At 37.8% G+C, this 19979-nt stretch overlaps 1 protein-coding gene across 5 annotated transcripts in view; it reads right to left on the minus strand.

Annotated features, from left to right (window-relative positions):
* The window catches only part of Grp170 (hypoxia up-regulated Grp170 co-chaperone protein), a 65716-nt gene that overhangs the window by 6920 nt on the left and 38817 nt on the right, over positions 1-19979 (minus strand). For all 5 annotated transcript variants that reach the window (XM_076187709.1, XM_076187831.1, XM_076187612.1 and 2 more), the window contains 5 exons: positions 18924-19168; positions 11417-11696; positions 9683-9848; positions 7531-7668; positions 500-625 (listed from right to left, as the gene is read on the minus strand). In XM_076187709.1, coding sequence (XP_076043824.1) covers positions 500-625; positions 7531-7668; positions 9683-9848; positions 11417-11696; positions 18924-19168 — 955 coding nt within the window. The remainder of the gene's footprint in view (positions 1-499; positions 626-7530; positions 7669-9682; positions 9849-11416; positions 11697-18923; positions 19169-19979) is intronic.

The following is a 19979-nucleotide window of genomic DNA, read 5'->3' on the forward strand; positions in this document are numbered from 1 at the left end:
TACCACTTCTGGCTGGTTTGTTCTGCTGTCACTCCCAATCCGCTCCCCAGTCCTTACACAATTCCTGCTGTTTATTACTTTATCATAACTCTACACAACAATCAGTCTTTTCATTTTCACCACCTCCACATGATCTCTCTTACACTCATCACCCATGTCTCACTTTCAGACATGTAAAAATTTCCTAGACAATGATGAAACTTTCCATATTTATGTCAATTTTTTTTTACTGATACAATACATATACACTGTAAAACTATGACCCACCCTTCAATGCCCACATCATTTGAGCATACAAGGAGTGAGATACTTCACTAGTTCTACATAAAATATTGAATTACAAAATTTCAAAAATTTCTAAAGTTTGTGAACATAAAAGACTAGGGGCAATGGACTGATTGACTTGGAAACACTGTTTAGGAATAAACTTCAAATAGCTACTGAGAGACTTGGCTTTGAGAATATTCTCTCATTTGTCATTTTAAGTGTCTTGACTTACTTCTGTGTCAACAATAAGTTTCTCCATACTCTGTAGTTCAACTTCAGTAAACCACCTTTCTTCTGGTGGAGGTTCCTGTGCTCTCTGCATGAAGGTTGATGACGCATTGATCATATCACGCAAGGCCTGTGGGCAAAAGCAAAGAATGATGAACATGAATATCAACAAAATATATTGGGGAAAAAGGTGTCAATGGTGGTTGGAAGAGAAAAAAGCTGAAGGAAGCAGGGTGACAGGAAAGGGTATAGAAGGAGAGGGTGATGAAAGGAAAGTAGATGAAAAGGTAGTTTGGAAGGAAGTGGGGTTGGAATGAAAGGGGGTCAGAAGAAAGGGGAGTGGAAAGAAGGGGCAGGAGAAATATCTAGGAGATGGGGTGGGAAGCTGGGGTGGGAGGAACAAATAGGACAAGAGGTGGAATAAAGACGTGAGGACAAGGTTCATGAAGAAGTGGGTGGGAGGGAATGGGTAGGAAAAAGGAATGGAAGGTTGCAGATGGAAGGGACAGGATGGGAGAATGGGATTGGGAAGGAAGGAATGCAGAAATATGGGAGTGAACAATGACAAGGGCAGGGGTGTCATAAAATATGGGCATAGGAGAGAGGGAGTGAGTGGGTTATGAAGGGGGGTGGAGTGCACACAAACAAGTGAGCACAGGAGCAAGAGGAGTGGGCTAGAGTGAGGGAACAGTCAAGCAAGGGAAAGGATAAGGATGGAAGTTGTGGCACTTACCATTTTATTCTGGCTGGTGCCATGTTACTTTATTCAGTTGTGTATCATACCCTGCCACCTCCCTTTTGGGCATTGCTATGAACACCAGGCTGGAAGACCTTTCAAACAGCCAGATCAATTTAAGAAAAATTCTCTCCAACAACAACAACAACAACAACAACAAAAAAAAAAAAAAAAAAAAAAAAAAAAAAAAAATTGAAGAATAAAAAATATATAAACAAATAAATAAAATGAAAATAAATAAAAATAGATTAATAAAAATAAATGAAAAATAAAATAAAATAAATAAAAATAAATCAATCAATAAAATAAATAAAATTTTCTTAAATGGCTACATATTCTTGTGTCAAATTCCTTCCAAAGGACATGAATTTTTGCTTTAATTTAATTTTTTCTGATGGCCATGTAGATTCTTTAAACTCTTTCTAATGGCCATGAAAATTCTTGTTTGCATTCTTTATAGCAGCTGCAAAAATTCTTGTGTGATTTCAATCCAATGACCTTGTAAGCTTTTTTTTTTTCTTTCTACAGAGTAAGAATTTATATTGATAAGGGAAGAAGAGATCCTTGGCAGAGATATAAATTCTTACTTTGTAGAGCTCCATCTTTCTGAACAATTTTCATTTGACTTGAGCATGGTGAAAAATCTCAAATGTGCTAGCTTGCAATATTCAAATAATGGCAAGATCTTCACATTTATATCTCCAGTATAGGAAGGTTATATTGAAAATTAATGTCCTTCTTCTTATAGAATATTTTCAACATAATTTGTTCAACTCTGCAAAAGATGACCAATAATCTAAAACTTGCTTCTTCACCTCAATTTCTGCTCTTGCTTCAGGTACAATACTATGAGTATACATCATATTTCAGTATTTTTTTTTCTAAAATTATGCTTTATCCAAGTGAAACCATCATAACTACAAGTATCATTCTGTATATTTCTTTTATTTTCTCCATCTCAATTGTTTTGATACTTTGGTTTGCCATAATGTGTTGAAATTTTTCCATTTGTGCCCATGCTGCACCTCAAGATATTTTATTCTGGCCAATATCAGAGAACATTATTTAGTTGATGGAAAACTAAGCATGAATGGGTTACAATATTTTTTGAATGATCAGCAAGTTTCAACTGACTTCCAGAACTTGTAGCTGTCACAATGACAGTTATGTTTATAGTTCTACATATTCATAATAGTAACCACCTTTATCTAATGCCTTTTCCATAGGTCTTCATTCCTCATGAAGGTGTGTCTATGCTTATAAACACCAGATTCATTTTTTTGTTTTCAATTCATCCCAAGTCTTAATTAAATACTGTATCTGAAAATGTAGATAGAAGGGTATCTTCTTTGTTGTATTGAAGTACTTTCAAGATTTATGTTTGGACTGCTACTAGAATATTACATGGTGGTGAGTGAAACACCTGCTTTGAAATGGGGTAGTTTTGAATGATCACAACCCTACTCTACTCTGACTCCACTCCTTAGCTGAACACAAGCCTAAAAAATTATGTCACTGTAGCAAATGGATACAAAAAAATATGTCAAGGTCAGGTGGGGAAGGTCAAACATGGGTAGAAAAAGGATGGTAAATAAGGATCTAGTTTTTACCATGAAAAAAGGATAATACTTAAAGTTTAAAGAGAAGATTATGGAAAAATTAATGACACTTACAAGAAGCACAAGGCATACAAGATAAAAGGGTTATATGGCACATTAATATATGTACACACACATATTTATACACAGGTAATGGAGATAAAAAATAATAGATATATGAGGAGAATATACAGAGAAAAAAATTAAAACAATATGTTTGATAGAAGTTGATGAGAGAAGAACTGTTCTAATGGCAAAGTCCTGGACACTGAAGCAGTTATTTCATGGGAGGTCAAAAGTAATGCCATCGAGTTTCCTTCAATCAAAAGGATGATAATCAGGTCACCTTAGCTCTTTCTTGAGCGAGGCCCACAGCCTCATGGTATCCAGCCATGATCATGATATTGGTCCAAAAGTTATTCAAAAGAAGTGATCACTAGAGCCTGTACAACAGTGACAAATCCAAGAGTTGGACAGAAGGAACATAATAAATGACAGTAAACTGACAAGAAGTTGGGAAAACATCAACTGTATTTAGTCATTCTTCAAGGCAATAACTAATGAGCATCCAAAACATAAGGATACGTGCTTGGAAAACAATTTCAAGTTGTTAACTATTCAATGTGCACAGCTGTTCTGCAGAAAATAAAGTCATGACAGAAATATATATATATATATAAACTGTGACAAAGATAAAAAGGATCAATATGATGCTACATAAATGCATACCAAAGGGCCTTTTCCCCCCTTAAAAAAGGGGTCACCAAGTCAAAACATGATGCTAACTCCAAACTGAATGAAACCATCACATGTCAAGCATAATAAAATGTATAAGGCATGCCATCACATTGAACATGTTATTTACTGCTGTCCTCATTTGATATCTTCTGGGGAACAGAGGGAGATAAATAGCTTTGGGTCACAGGTCTACATTGTAAACAAACCCTTTATAATATAAAGGCTTATTCATATAAGAGGGAGGGAGGGAGGGAGGGAGGGGGAATGACAAGAGTGGTATGTGTGGGGATGGAATGTGTATAAGTGGATTTTATGCCTTTGTTTTTTGGCTATTTCCATTGTAAGGGGGAAAAGCTATTGGTATATGTATGTATTCATATAAATGTTCATTGTAAATATGGATTCATGACTGTTATTGCAAGTAATAGTTATACAAGAAGACTGTCAGATAATCATCTCTCAGCCACCCATCTAGAATTCTAAAGCTGTCAATAACCTCACCCCCATCTTGTGTAGCCTTGAGTGCAGCCAGTCTCTAGGACAGGCCCAAGATCACTATTAACTTCACTTTATTTCCTACACCTTTTCGCTTAAGGAGACTTGACAACTGTCAATTACTACTAAGCTGGTGAGACCTATGGGAGGTCCCAAGGACTGTTGCCAGCTACTGTGGGTGGTAAGCTAGCCATCATGTCTTACTGGATTAAAGAACATACACAGCATGCACCTGTGTCACAAAATAAGTAGAAAGAAAACTGATAAACAATTCAATGTTGTCAACACCCAGATACCAGCTTTAGCAAAGATAAAGTGTAGTCAATCTATTACCCTAGGTCTTTCTTACAGCACTCTCAGCCTACAGGTAACTGGCCACAGCCAGTTTAGCCCATAAATTGTCCAGAGATTTTGTGTTGTTGTCTAGACTGTGAGAGTCAAGCAGCATTGACTGAGGTGTTCAGTGTCTTGTGTGGTGGTGCATCTAGAGCAGTTAGAATCAAGCCCATTCTGTGTTAGTAGTGTCTTCATGCAGGGTTGTGATCAGAATGCAGTCATACCAGTGTGGTCCTTACTTGTCTTGAGAGTGATTTCTCAGTTAGGTTGATATCTGAGAGGAGCTGGTAGGTGTTGTTCTACAAAACACATTGCAATTAAGACTACAACAACCTTTAAGAAATTGATTAATAAAGGAAGTTAGGGAAACCTAGATGATACCTAAGCTGTCAACATGTGGGATATCTAGGTTGGTGCCATCTATTCATAGATTCCTCCCAGGGGGTTGACACAAAGGTTGAAATAATCTTCCTAACTACTGTAAACAGTGGCATACAATTTGAATTTCTAGACCTGAAAAATTTGTATGGCATACATAAAGTGAGAGCCATTACCATATGTTGGTTAATCATAATAGTAACCACCTTTATCTAATGCCTTTTCCATAGGTCTTCATTCCTCATTCTAGCAGACTAACACACATATTTGTAACTAAAACTTGTGTTACACAAGATTAATATAGTAACACAAATTCAGTATTAATGTTTTGCCATCCCAGTAGCCTATTTTATGTTTGGATGGTCAATCTTTCTGATAACTATAGTCCTAGCCCAGAATTTTTAACTTAAAATCTTGAAGTCAATTTATAAACCAGGTTGACTTGTATGCCACATTTTACATTAGAGTAATTCAATGAAATGAGTAAGAGGAAGTTTAATTGGGTATAGTATGTGTGTGAGTAGAAAATGCATGCTGAATTATCCTGGATTAGTGTGAAAAAGAAATAGAAAATAAAGTAAATAAAAATAAGGGAGGTGAGGGATTAAGATGCAATGTTCACTGCAGGTAAAGTAATTGAAAGTTCTAAATCTCCTTACCTCCAACACCTACTCTTCTTGAGGTTGTTGCCCTCTTCACTTGATGCCTACAACTTTTACATACATGCATGTATGTGTATGTGTGTGTGTGTGCAAACCCACATTTCATTGCACCTGTATTCATATTAAGTATGTGCATAGGTAAATATGTGACAAACAAAATTGGTCTATTTTGCCCAAAGAAAACCAGTAACTACTGTTACAAACACTACATGAGCTCAATCAGCTGGGAACTACCTTGAGACAGAATGGGATAATTGATGCATTATCTAGAGTAATTTTAACTGATACTGGATTTATTCCTGGAGCCTCCCCTTACCTATATATTTTTTATTAACTTTTAGGTGGTAGGGAATTTTCCTAAATATTCTTCTGCTTGCTGCCAAACAGTTTCATTAAGCTGAGAGAAACCCCTTTGCTCTTCAAAGGTAACCATCTTGACTAACTCATAGAAGGCATGAACCATTCTTATTATTGATTTATTTTGGCTATTGCCAAGCAATTTAATTCAGCTTTGATAACCTCCAATTGGATACCACTACTTGGGTGAAAAGTCAGGGGTGGAGAATGTATGAGGCTGCATAGTGATGAGCAAGTTTATAGTAAGGGCATACTATATTAAATTTTTATGCTTCTAAAAGTCCTTCATAAGGTACTGTCCTTGCAGAGCGGGAATTCTGTGATGTTAAACCAGAATAAATGCAATTTCAGGGTTATGAAGTAAAAATAAACATAACCCTTATACATTAATAGCAACTTAATACCCTAACCATTATCATATAATTTTGTTCCATTACTAATTAATATTCAAAGTTTAATTTACTTTCCCATCACATTCTTTACAAACTTGTTTTGGTTAACCCTTTCATACAATAGTATAAACTTTCCATTATTTCACTCTGAAGCAACTCTAATTTTTCCCTCAATATTTCAGCCATTACCAGCACTGCAAGGTGGTAGGCATGAATACCTTTATCAGACTTTCCCACCATGCACTGACTTGAGCATATTTGAAACATCTATCTCCGAGTTCTCACCCCCAGATGTTGGTGCCCTAGTCTGCCCAGCTACCTAGCATGCTACCAAACTTTAATATACCAAAGCCCTTTTCCCTGCTATTTTGGAGGTGGCCAAGTCAAAACATACACCCACTCAAAATTGAACTTGTCCCTCCAACCTGATGGCACACTTCTCTTGTTTATTTATGGTTTGTGTCAAGACAATACAGAGGTCAGGGGTGCTCCCAGACTTAAAGTATCAAACACCTTAAAAATTAATAAAAAATAAATAGTTTCAAATAGTCCTGGGGTACTGATCTATTGCCATTTCAACTGTTGCCACTATATATTTTCTTAAAAGTCTATCCATTCTGTTCAACACTACTTTTACTACGTTTACTACTGGCTTAACCCTTTCAGCTTGATCTTCACAGATTTTATTTCTGGTTAATGCAACAACTTTATTCTCTAGCCAAAAGGCTACAGAAAAGTGTCTAGGATTAGTCAGAATAAAATCTGGGAAGAACTGTATTTGGCCAAAAGCATAAGAAAAATAAAATAAAAATAAATAAATGACCATGCAAAAACAAAAAGTTGATAAATAAATAAATGAATGAATAAATAAAAGCATCAATGTGACTGTGGCAGAACAAAGGAATGTAATGAAATTAATTTTAAAATAAGTTATTTTTATTAAAAAAATATATATACATTTAATGTGTTAAAATGTACTATCTTATCTTGTGAAATACTGAGTTTGGTTAAAGTATCACAGATAATCTGGCACATCCTTGCCCCCATGACTATTTGTCACGTCTGGTGTTTTTCTGACTGCGTCTAAATCTGGCACCCTGGGCTGACTGACTTGGAGTTGACCCACCCAGCCTCACACCTCTCCCATAAAAAGCACCATTATGCCCTTGCAACAACGAGTCTTTGTGATATGAAAATGTGCTCTTAACATCTAGACAGATCTGTCCAATCCAGTGCATTAACCTAATCCATATATTATATTGTCTGCAAATAAACCACAACAGAATAAAAAGAAGAAGAACAACAAAGGAGAAGAAGAAGACCATAATCATAAAATGTCTTGCCTGAAGAGCTTCTGGACGCTCACGATGTTCATGCACCCGCTCCTTGATTGGTTCCACCAACTTCTCCAATGCACTTAATTTCTCCTTGTATACAGAAGCCTCCTCATCGAAACCATCTTCATATATCCATTCATCTAACTGGGGTGGAAGAAGATCAACCTTAGTCTACTTGAACATTTTGTTCATAAATTATAAACTAAAAAATAATGCTTACAAAAATCATAATCTATATTGTCTGCTTTCCATGTTCCTTACCCTTCTTCCATCTGTCATAACCCATGCACATACATTCACCTTTTTACCAAGTATGCTCTCGCACCTACCATTCAAGCCAAGACAATCTTATAGCCTTCAGTCATATTACCCATACAATCATTCCCCATAATAATTCTTCCATCTATCACCCATCACCCTTCAATATAGAAACCTGATCTACATAAATGTTCCCCATTCTAAATCCTTTTTGGTCTTCATCTGGTTGGCCCTGTACCACCTTCACCATGCATTTAATGAATACCTTTCTGTACTAAATGGCTCATTTCCTCTTATTCTGACCAATGCTGAGCTACTCTTTACATTTGTGGTTCTTCCTTGTAGGTTAACTCCTTCCACTGTTCCTTCTATTCTGACTGCTGCCAGGCAATCTTAGTGATCTGTGTTGCATCCCCATGGTAAGAAAGGTGTTAACACTTCTATGTGTCCTGGAGTAACATTTCACACAATCTTTTCAACCCTTTTGCTATGGCTTATATTATATTGCTTTATCCTGCCCCATCCACTAATGGAAAATAAGCAGATTGCAACAAGTGATTTGTTCCTCTTAAACTCAACTGAACAACTACATTCTCCAAACCTTATTACCACACAATCATTACCCCCACAATTTCCCCCGAAAGAGCATCTTGCTCACCATATGCAACATCTATTCTTCCTACCCTACCCTTCATTATCACAAATACTGCTCTCTAGATTTCTACAACACACATTTCTTTTCCATTCTTTTATCCCAGATTTTCAACATCTAAACTGTCTTACTTTCACATCCCCAATTTGACTCGTAGCCCCTTAAAGCATTTCTGCTATCCCTACTTTCTTTAGGGCTGCAGGTCTTACGCATGAAATATCCAAGGCCATAAATTGATTAACTTCTTCACACTTTCCTTCTGCATTAGACTCTTGTCCCCCTTCAACTATCTTCATGGCTTACCTTGCAGCCCCTAGTTGAATCCCAGACCAATTTCTTTGCAAGAGTGAAACACTCCTCACTTTCAGCTACTTCCACCTTCATTTCTCTTTTCAAAGATTCTCTCTTACCAGATTTCTATAATTATCTATTGCCAAGCTATTCACACCTCATCTTCCCATTACCTACCAAACTGCATCATATCATCCAAACACTTGCTACTTCTGTCCTTTCATTCACATATGTTGTAAATATGTCACTATACCACACCCAAACCTTAAGTACATAATCCTTGAACTCCACTTCACACTTCCTCTTTGTATATCTGACACTTAAATTAATTAATTCACGCATCCATCATCACTATCATTGTTGTTGTTATAATCATTGCCATCATCATCATCATCACCAACACCACTACCATCCCTTAACTTTTTTCTTTTCTTTTAACACTTAAAACTCTAATTCTATGACAGTCTCCCCTCACTCTACCAGTTTTCACCCAGAACCCTTTACTATCCCACCATTGTTTGTTTTCTTCCCAATTCCCTGGTCAACCAACACATTGTCAAACAGACCCCCACTTTCTCACTACACTACAACTGCATTCACTAAATCATTTGCTTAATTCAGTTTACTTAGTACTAACTCCCTTATCACTCTACCCATCTTACCACCCACATAAAGAGAAGAGGCTGCATCTTCCACTCATTCACATTACCCAATGCTCCTTTCAAAAGTCACGCACTTCCATTCTTCCCATCTCTAAGCCACTCTGAAGACCTAAATCACTGAAGGTCTCTCAAAGTCATCTATTACCTACTCCAATCAACCTTTGACACACACACACACATCATATTGTACATAAAGCCCATCAAAAAATAGCCAGCACAATCAGTCCACCCCTCCACCTAGACAAATGTACTTAAAACTAATTCATGCTAAAACAGTCTGTTAGAAGGACAATACCTGTGAGCACATTTCTCTAATTTTGGTGCGTTCATCATCTGTGGATGCAGCTTCATATTCTTCCTGCCACAGTTTATCTTGAGCATCAAGGATGTAACTCTCCAGGGTGTTTCTAGCTGCTTCCTTCTCTTTCCTGGCTTTCTCTGCTTTATTGATGTTCTCTACTCTAAAGAGGAGAGATATGAAAAGAAATTAAGTATAAGATCAAAATAAGACACATTGCACATTTAAGATAATTGCTGCCTTGATTTTCACTACCTGAAAAACTGTAACCCCATAGTGGCCAGCAAGTCCATAGGTTCTCCCAGAGATCTGCCGGGGCAGTAACATTCAACTGTTGATAGTGTTGCAGGTTCATTTCTATTTCAAACAATTTTGAATGAATGGAAGTGGTGTAGTCATTAGTTGTAAATTATCCTCATATGAAGAATAGAAGAAAAATTGTGGAACTTGATAACAGACTTTAGGTACAGTCTCATGATAAAGGTGAGGGCGTTGATGGATTTTGAAGGCAAAGAGATTTTTCTCTAATGCAGGACAATTACTGGTCCCATTATATCTATACATGTACACATACAACTTTCCTCTAATGCAGGACCATGACTAGTCCCATTATATTTATACATGTATGCATATAAACATTGAATTTTAATGCAGATACAAATGTGCAAACTATAATTTTCTATAAAAAAAAAACTCCAATATTGCAACTGACCTAATTAAAATAAGAAATCACAATTGACCATTCCTGTACATCATATATCCATCTATATAACAAAAGGCCTTTTCCCACCTTATAAGAGAGTTAGCTAACCACGGCATGCACCCACCCTTCATCCATCTGTTTTCCCTTTTATATTAACTCTTTGTTGACACAGTACCATCCTTGTCCCCTACCCACTGCCAGGGTCAGAAACTATATTCCAAGAGCCTTTTTCCTCTTATAAGAGAGTTGACTAAGTCAAAGGCATGTACCTATTCTCACCCATTTAACTCCCCTCCACCACCCTTTTCACTCCTCCCATCTCAGCTCCTCATGGATGTTGGGTCATCTCTGCATCTGCCGACTGCCTTGGGTCAAATGCAATGCAGCAAGCAGCAGTACATCCACAGCAAGACTGCTTCACTTAATTGGCAACCCCCACCTCTCCATCCCCTCATGGAGAAAAAGAGAGGACTGGAAGAAATCCATTTGAGCTGCATCAAAATACCATTCACACATATGCACCCACTCCCCCCCTCTCCTACCCCTCCCTTCCATGGAAGGTCATCATGTGCAAACAGTAGGGGTAAACCAGCTTTGGTTATTGGGTCCTACTGTTGAGGTGCTACATATTGTTGTATTGTTTCTTTTATTGCAATATATAGCTCCTCAATGGCACGGCTCATTCGCCAAAGCTTGTTTATCCCAACTGCTTCAGCACATGGTGACCCTCCCTCTTTGTCCACTCATGAGTAAATAGAGAAGACATGAAGAAATCCTATCGGGTGGCATCAATTCATATATCTACCAAAGGCTCTTTTCCATTTACAGGGCAGGGATTACACCCCCCCCCCCATCACAAATAAAAAACCCTTAACCATCCTTCCCATCTCTGCACTTTGGGGATGCCTTGTCCCCCATTACAGCATAGAGAAACCTTCTTCTACAGCAAGGACCAATGGTAAAAGCTGGTTTAGCCCCTACCATTTCACCATATGGCAGTGGAAAAAATTGAGACAACTTATGCTCACCTTTTGACTGAAGTTTTCATCTGCTCTGGAGTTAAATCAGGGAAGTCGAGCCTTGCTTCAGTAAAGTTTAGTTCTTCTTTAACTACCACCAGCTTAGGTTTCATCTCCTTTTTCTTTTTCTCTTCCTTCTTTGTTTCTTTTGCGCTATCACCATTCTTACCCTTGTCACTGGTTTTATCCTTATCTTTCTTTTCTTTCTTTTCAGACTCAGTATCAGATTCTGACTCACCGCCGGCTTCCTTTTCTTTGTCTTTATCATCTTTCTTTTCATCTTCTGAGCCTGTGGGAAATAAATTTGAATATGCAGTATTTTCTTTAGGAGTTTGAAAGGGTGTGTGGGCAAAAGTACATACATACAGTAAAAAGCGGTGTCCCGCAAGGATCAGTACTGGCCCCAATCATGTTCGCCGTATATATTAATGACATGAATGAAGGAGTGGAGTGCTATATAATTTTTTTTGCAGATGATGCAAAATTACTTAAGAAAGTAAAAACGGAAGAGGACTGCAACTCATTGCAACAAGATTTGGACACAATATGGAATTGGACTCAAAAGTGGGAAGTAAAATTCAATATTAAGAAATGCAGTATAATGGAATTTGGAAAGAGTAAAAACAGAATATCAAAAGATTACAGAATTGGGGAAGAAAAAATAAATAAAACAAACTATGAAAAAGATCTTGGAGTGATGATTGGAAAGGACATGAAACCAGATAAGCATATAAATAAAATATTCGGAGAGACCTACAGCTTATTGAGAGCAATCAAAGTGGCATTTGCTTATATGGACGAAGAAATGATAAAGAAAATACTAACTACACTAATAAGACCAAAACTTGAGTACGCAGCATCACTTTGGACACCCAGTACCAAAAAGAATATTAAGAAACTAGAAAGATTACAAAGAGCGACAACCAAACTAGCACCGACACTCGCTGAACTAACATATGAGCAAAGACTATCCAAATTGAACCTACCAACTCTGGAACAAAGAAGAGAAAGAGGAGATTTGCTGACTATCTACAGAATAATGAAAGGAATGGAAGTTTTAGATAGGAACGACCTGTTAGTGTGGGAAAACAGTAAAACGAGAGGACACGGAAAAAAATTGAAAAAGGATAGTTATAGAAAAAACTTGAAAAGGAACAGTTTCCCACACAGAGCAATAAATACATGGAACAAATTAGACAACAAAACAGTATGTGCAAACACTATACAAGATTTTAAGATAAAACTTGATGCGGAGAGATACAAAAACGGGTCACCACGAGCATAGCTCCCCACCCGTATATTACAACTAGGTAAATACATACATACATACATAGCTCCCCTTCCCGAAAGATACATACATACATATACCAAGGCCTTTTCCCCCTTTCAAGGGAGGTAGCCAAAAAGAAAAAGGCATAGGATCATTCCCACCCATTCCATCCCTAAATACACTTCACTCCCCTCCACCCTCCCTTTTATCTTAGTACCTCATATAAGATACAACTAGGTAAATACATATACCAAGGGCTTCTTCCCCCTTTTCAAGGAAGGTAGCCAAAGTCAAAAGGCATAATTCTACTCCTATCTATTTCATTCCCACCCACTCCACCCCTCCCTCCTTTCTTCTCATCTTGGCTCCTCATGGATGATGGGTCATCCCTGCATCTCAACCATCGCCCTGGGCCAGAAGCAATGCAGCAAGACACAGCAGATCCATAGCAAGGCTGCTTCATTTAATCAGTGACCCCTCCTCTCCATCCCTTCATGTAATTACATTGAAGGTAGGGAGAAATCCTTTTGGGATTTGATATTCACCTCTGAACCAGAAATAGTGGAAGAAATAAATTATAAAACACCAATTGGGAAGAGTGACCACATATTAATAGAGATCGATCTAAAGTAACAAAATGTGGTAAGAAGGAATGAGAAACATAGAGAAGGAAGATTGATGTACAACAAAACTGATTTTGTAAAACTTAGAACTTTTTTTCAAAATGCCTGTTGGGAAAAATTTGCAAATGATGAAACAAAGACTGAAGAGAAATGGAAAATTTTCAAAGAAATATATAAAGAGGGAACAGACAAATATTTATGTGCCCAAGCAGAAACAGAAAAGGGAGTACATAAAGTGCTGGTATAATAAAAAGTGTAGTGATGCTAAAGATCGAAGAGACAAAGCTTGGAAAAGATGGAAAAGAGACAAAAAAAAAAAAAAAGACTAAATGGCAAACATACATTAACTGAGAAATGAATACGTAGTCATACGAGGAGAGGAAAAAAGAAACAATGAAAAAGGTATAATAGCAAAATGCAAAGATCAACCTAAACTGTTCTACAGATATGTAAACGACAAACTATAAGACAAACATGAAATAATAAAACTGCGTGAAGGAAATCAAGAATACACAGATGTAGAAATGGCTGAAGTAATGACCAGACACTTTATGTCTGTTTTTAACATTGAAAACTCACAATTGTGGGATGGTAGTCACCAGGAAGGATCCCCAAAAATGGAAGAAATAATGGTGACACGGAAAGAAATAAGGGACCAGATAAAGAAACTCAATGTCATAAAGTCACATGGGCTAGACGGAATAGCAAACTGGATATTAAAAGAATGCATAGACGAACTCACAGACATTTTGTCTGTGAGTTCGTCTATGCATTCTTTTAAGATAATTGAGTTCTCACTCAAAGGAAAAGTACCACAAGACTGGAAGAATGCTAATATTGTACCAATATATAAGGGAGGAAATAAAGAAAATCCAACAAATTATAGACCAGTATCCCTTACAAGCACAAATGCAAAAATAAGCAAAAGTTATTAAAAACAAATCAAAAGAACAAAATATTAAACCCTAACCAATCTGGATTTAGAAGTGGAAGATCATGTACTACAAACTTAATATGCTTTTACTCAAGATTGCTAGACATAATACAAGAAAGAGATGGCTGAGCAGATTGTGCCTTCCTGGACCTACAAAAGGCTTTCGACAAAGTACCACACAAAAAACTAAGAAAAATTGAACTAATAGGTGGAATACAAGGAAAATTATTGGAATGAAAGGAAGAGTTCTTGAAAGGAAGAAAAATGAGTGATACTTAGAGAAAAGAACTCAAAATGGGTAGACATGATAAGTGGAGTACCCGAAAGGCTCTGTGTTGGTTCTGATAATGTTTGCTGTTTATATAAACGACATGAATGAAGGAATTAAATGCTATATAAACTTCTTTGCAGATGATGCAAAACTATTGAAGAGAGTGAGTAACGAAGAAGACTGTAAATCTTTTCAGGGAGATCTGAACAAAGTCTGGAATTGGAGTAAAAAGAACAAAGTGAATTTCAACATTAAAAAAATGTAGTATAATGGAATTTGGAAAAAGCAAAAATAGAATATCCAGTAAATACAAAATTGGAACAAAAGAAGTTAAAGTAAATTCAGAAAGGGATCTAGGAGTGATCATTTCAAATGACATGACACCAGACAAACAAAATAGTTGGAGAAACCTACAACTTAATAGGATCAATGAAAGTGGCCTTACATGGATGAGGAAATGGTGAAGAAAATCCTAGTTACATTGATAAGATCGAAATTAGATTATGCAGCATCACGTATGAACACCCAGTGGGAAAAAAAAAAAAAAAAAAAAATGGAATGAATTCAAAGAGCACTAACAAAGATGGTACCAACACTAAGCATGTTGACATATGAACAAAGATTGGACAAACTAAATCTATTAACTCTGGAGCAGAGAAGAGAAAGAGGTGATTTGATATCTATAAATAGAATTATGAATGGAATGGAAATCCTTGACAGGGATGATCTACTTAAATGGGACAGAAGAAATACAAGGGGACACAAGAAGAAACTTAAGAAAGACAGCTACAGAAGAGATTTGAAAAAGAATAGCTTTCCACATAAGAGCAATATATACATGGAATAAATTGAAAGAGAAAACAGTGAGTGATAAAACTATACACGACTTTAAGAAAGAACTGGATGTGGAAAGATACAACTGTAGGTCTCTACAAGCACAGGTCTTCTCCCACAAAATACAACTAGGTAAATAAATACATAACCACTCCCTAACCCCCTATCCCCCACCCACTCCCTTCAATGCAAAAGTGGACAAAAGTAAAGTAATAAAATGTACAGAGAGATAATGGTGGCAGGTTGGCTGGATGTAAATATAAAAGGCAACAGGCTGGAAAAAGTAGAGTTCTCACTATTTAAGGTCACATGTGGCAGTGAATAGTGGACGTGGAGGTGAATTATACAGTAAAAGAACCAAATAAAGGTCTGGGAATGTTTGTGCCCATGGCACTATACGGAAGAGAGACCTGGAATTTGAAGGAGGCAGAAAGGAAGAGTTTGAACATTTTCATGATGGAGAGTTTGAGAAGTATGGTAGGTGTGACAAGAATGGATAGAGTGAGAAATATGGAGGTAAAGCTGAGAACAGGAGTGGAAAGAGTTGGTAGATGGGGAGATCAAAGAATACCGAGGTGGTTTGGGCATATGAAAAAAATAAGCAAGGAAAGTGAAAGTGGATGGCGTAAACTTGAGACATCAAGAATAAGATGGATGGGTGGATGAAGGGAGCTGTGTATACATGAGGAATATCTACTGAGCAGGACAGCCAGCATGGAGGTAAAAAAAAAAAAAAAAAAAAAAATTATATATATACATATATATATATATATGAGTGAGTGGAAGGAGGTTGCGAACAGATGATATATGATGCACATTGAAAGAATGCTTCTTATCAGCTCCATCCATAAAGAGAGTTGATAAAGTGGAGGCTCATCATATAATGAACCAGTGGGGGTAAAGCAGTTCCAGCTACCAGGCCTTGCTATGGAAGAGCTGTGCTTTGCTGCATTGCCTTTAAGGAAAGCAGTGTGGAAGGGGACAGGGATGATTCATTAACGAGATAATAAGATGAGAGGGCCATTAAATGGATATTTTGACTCGTACACCCCTTTATGTATACGTAATTAAATTCCATCCTCTCCTCCATATAAACTAAAGAGCTCCCCATGTTAGGATCACCATCCCAGCCACACTGTTGGATTCAGTCAACACTCAAACCACAAATAGAAGGATGGGGCTTGCCCTTAATATTCATCAAGTCAGACACTTTTCAATTAAGATACAACTGGGTGATACAATATCATTCATATTTCATCAATGGTAACCAGCATATCTATCTTTAGAGACAATACTGTGCTGAAGAGGTGGACTTAGGAATAATGAAGGAGATTTAAGAAGGGTAACTGTGCTGACAGCACTGTATGGGGCAGAAACATGGAACATAAGAGAGGAAGAGAGAAGGAGTTTGAATGTATTTGAGATGAGGTGTCTGAGAAGTATGATTGGGGTTACTAGGTTGGATACAGTGAGGAATGAAGAGGTGAGGAGGAGAACACGGGTGGAGAGGGAGTTGGGAGATAGGGTTGATGAAAGAGTATTGGGATGATTTAGATACATGGAAAAAACGAGTGAAGAAAGAATAGTAAAAGAGGTGTGGAAGGCAAAGGTGGAAGAAGTGAACATGAGGGGGGGACCAAGGATGGGATGGGATGGCGTAAAAGGGGCATTGGGAAAGAGGGTAATGTCTGTTGAGGAGGGATGGGAGATGACAGAAAGGGGTGAATGGAAAATGATTGTGTATGGATGATGCTGTGATGCATGAGGGGGAGTGGGTGGGGGATAGGGGGTGAGGGAGTATATGTGAGAAATAAATTGATGCAGCCCAAAGGGATTTCTCCCAGTCTTCTCTTTTTCTGCATGAGGGGACGGAGGGGGGGGGGTCACCGATTTAATGGAGTGGCCTTGCTGTGTCTTGCGACACTGCTTCTGACCCAGGGCAGTAGACAAGATGCAGGGATGACCCATCATCCAGGAGGTGATAAGATAGGAGGGAGGGAAGAGGGTAGAGGGGAGGGGAGTATGTGGGGATGGAATGGGTGGGAGTGGTTTCTATGCCTTTCTTTTTTGGCTACCTCCGTGTAAGGGTGAAGAAAGCCTTTGGTATATATAAGAAGGGTAATGGAAGGTGAGAGGAGAATTTAAAAAATACTACAATTCTTTTTGGAGGGGAGATACAAGATACTGGCAAATTCTAACATCTTCAAAACAACTTCTAAATTTCCAGTGTATACAAGGTTCTCCATTATTGTTAAATTATATGAGAAAAGTGACAGCTAAGAATTCATTTCTACTGTAATTTTAGTTAATATTTCAGTTGAGAAGTGAAAGCTGAGGACCTGTTTTCACTACAATTTTAAGTTGTATTCAATCAGAGATGTTATATCCAAGATCCTGCTTCCGCTGCATCTTGGGAGAAGCAATGACATTTTTTCACAGTAAACTTGAGTTACTTTTCATGAAAGAAGTGACAGCCAATGCCTGTTTTCACTATAATCATGAGTAAAATTCTACAGGAGAAGCAGCAGAGGATCTTTTTTTTTTTACTACAAGTTAAATTCAATATAGGAAGTGATGACTTAAGGTTGGTTTTGTATTACAAGGGAGGTAGCCAAAAAAGAAAAAGGCATAAAACCATTCCCACCCATTCCATCCCTAAATACACTCCACCCTCCCTCTTATCTAAGCACCTCCTGGATGATGGGCCATCCCTGCACCTTGTCCACTGCCCTGGGTCAGAGGCAGTGTCGCAAGACACAGCACATCCCCAGCAAGATTTATATAAATTATCAAATACTTTAAAAACTCAGCTAAGGTTACCAAACATTCTATACAGAGACAGACAATAAAAATTATATTTTCACTAATGACACAATGGGGATTTTCAGCACATAGGTGAATACATCAACTCCTTCAGCAAGAAAACAATTTACTGGTTTTATCATGAACACCACATCATTTTATACATGAGCCTAGTTACTTTCCCATTCTAATATCATTTGCTTTTGTTATCTATATACAAACTGGTTTCTTCCCCCTTACAATTGTGGTTGCCAGCCAAGAAATATGCCCTTCCCCAACCATCCCACTCTAATCCGCTGCCCATTTCCCTTTCATCTTGGATCCTCAAGGATGAAGGGCCATCCCTATCTCCTGCCCATACTAGATTTTTCAGCCTTCCAACTTTCCAATATTCTTATGAAAAACACCTGAGGATGGGACACTTTTCAAGGATGAAAACAATGTAAATGAATACTAAATACATCTATCTGTCTAGATGTATGTAGCATTCAGTTACGTTGTTCTCATCCTTGAAACAATAGAACTGAATACTACACATATAAATACACAAAAGGGCTGAACATTTCATATACAAGAACAGAATAGGAAAAATACACTTTTCAACTAGAAAATACAAGACAGAGAGAATCTTTTCAAATGTGATCCACTAACAAAATAACTAATTTCAAAGGAGCACTATAGTAACATGTATTTGTAATTTCCATATTGTTACCAAACAATTACATAACATGGAAAAAGTCACATTAGGTCCTACAAAACAAACAAGCCCACCACCACCGTACCTGAGAACAGCTTACTGATGGTACTACCAAGTTTGGAAAGTGTTGATTCCTCTTCCTCTTCCACTTCTTCTGTGATGTTCTTCTCAAAGACTGCCTCTACATTTACAAGGCTCAGGATCCCTGAGTCATCCATGCTGAAGTGAGCCTTAATGCCCTTAGATTCTGCTCCATCCTTCAGCTGCTTCTCAAAAGCTTCTGTCACCCCCGTCACTGATACAAGGCTTACATTCACTGGCTTAGCTGCCCTGTTCATTAAAGAAGATACAACATAAATTACAAATAACCAATACTGAATAATTATCATAACAGCCACTGTAATCCTATCATTCATGTGGTACTCTACTCCATTCACAAACTGAAGGTAAGGCCTGCAAGAAAGAACCTAAGCCACAGATTGATTGATTCAATTCATCCATTTTATACTATCCCCTGGGCACTGTCTCACAAGAGCAAGTGTAATAAATGGAACTTGTTTTGTAATCAGTATGTCTACTTGTTTCTATGTCAAAGTGCTGTGGGGTTACTCTGGAATACATACATACATCTTTTTCTCCCTTACATGGGAGGTAGCCCAAAGAAAAAGGCATAGAAGCCACTCCCACCCATTCCATCCCCCACATATTCCACTCCCCTCCACCCTCTTCCCTTCCTCTTATATTGGCACCTCCTCGACGATGGGTCTACCCTGCATCTTGTCCACTGCCCTGGGTCAGAGGGAGTGTCACAAGACACAGCACATCCACAGCAAGGCCTGTTCATTAATTCAGCAACCCCCCCTTTCCGTTTCCTCATGCAGAAAATGAGAAGACGGGGAGAAATCCCTTCAGGCTGCATCAATTTATTTCTCATACATACTTCCTCACCCCCCATCCCCCACCCACATCCCCTCATGCATCACAGCATCATCCATACAGAGCCCTTATCCATTCACCCCTACCTTATGTCCTCTCCCATCCTTCCTCAACAGACATTCCTCTTTCCTATTGCCCCTTTTCCCCCATCCATCCATCTCATCCTAGGATGCCCCCTCATGTTCACTCCTTCCACACCTTTTAC

This window comes from Oratosquilla oratoria, chromosome 1 (genome assembly GCF_046742065.1).
Source record: "Oratosquilla oratoria isolate Oo_2021 chromosome 1, ASM4674206v1, whole genome shotgun sequence".
Classification (NCBI taxonomy): Eukaryota; Metazoa; Arthropoda; class Malacostraca; order Stomatopoda; family Squillidae; genus Oratosquilla; species Oratosquilla oratoria.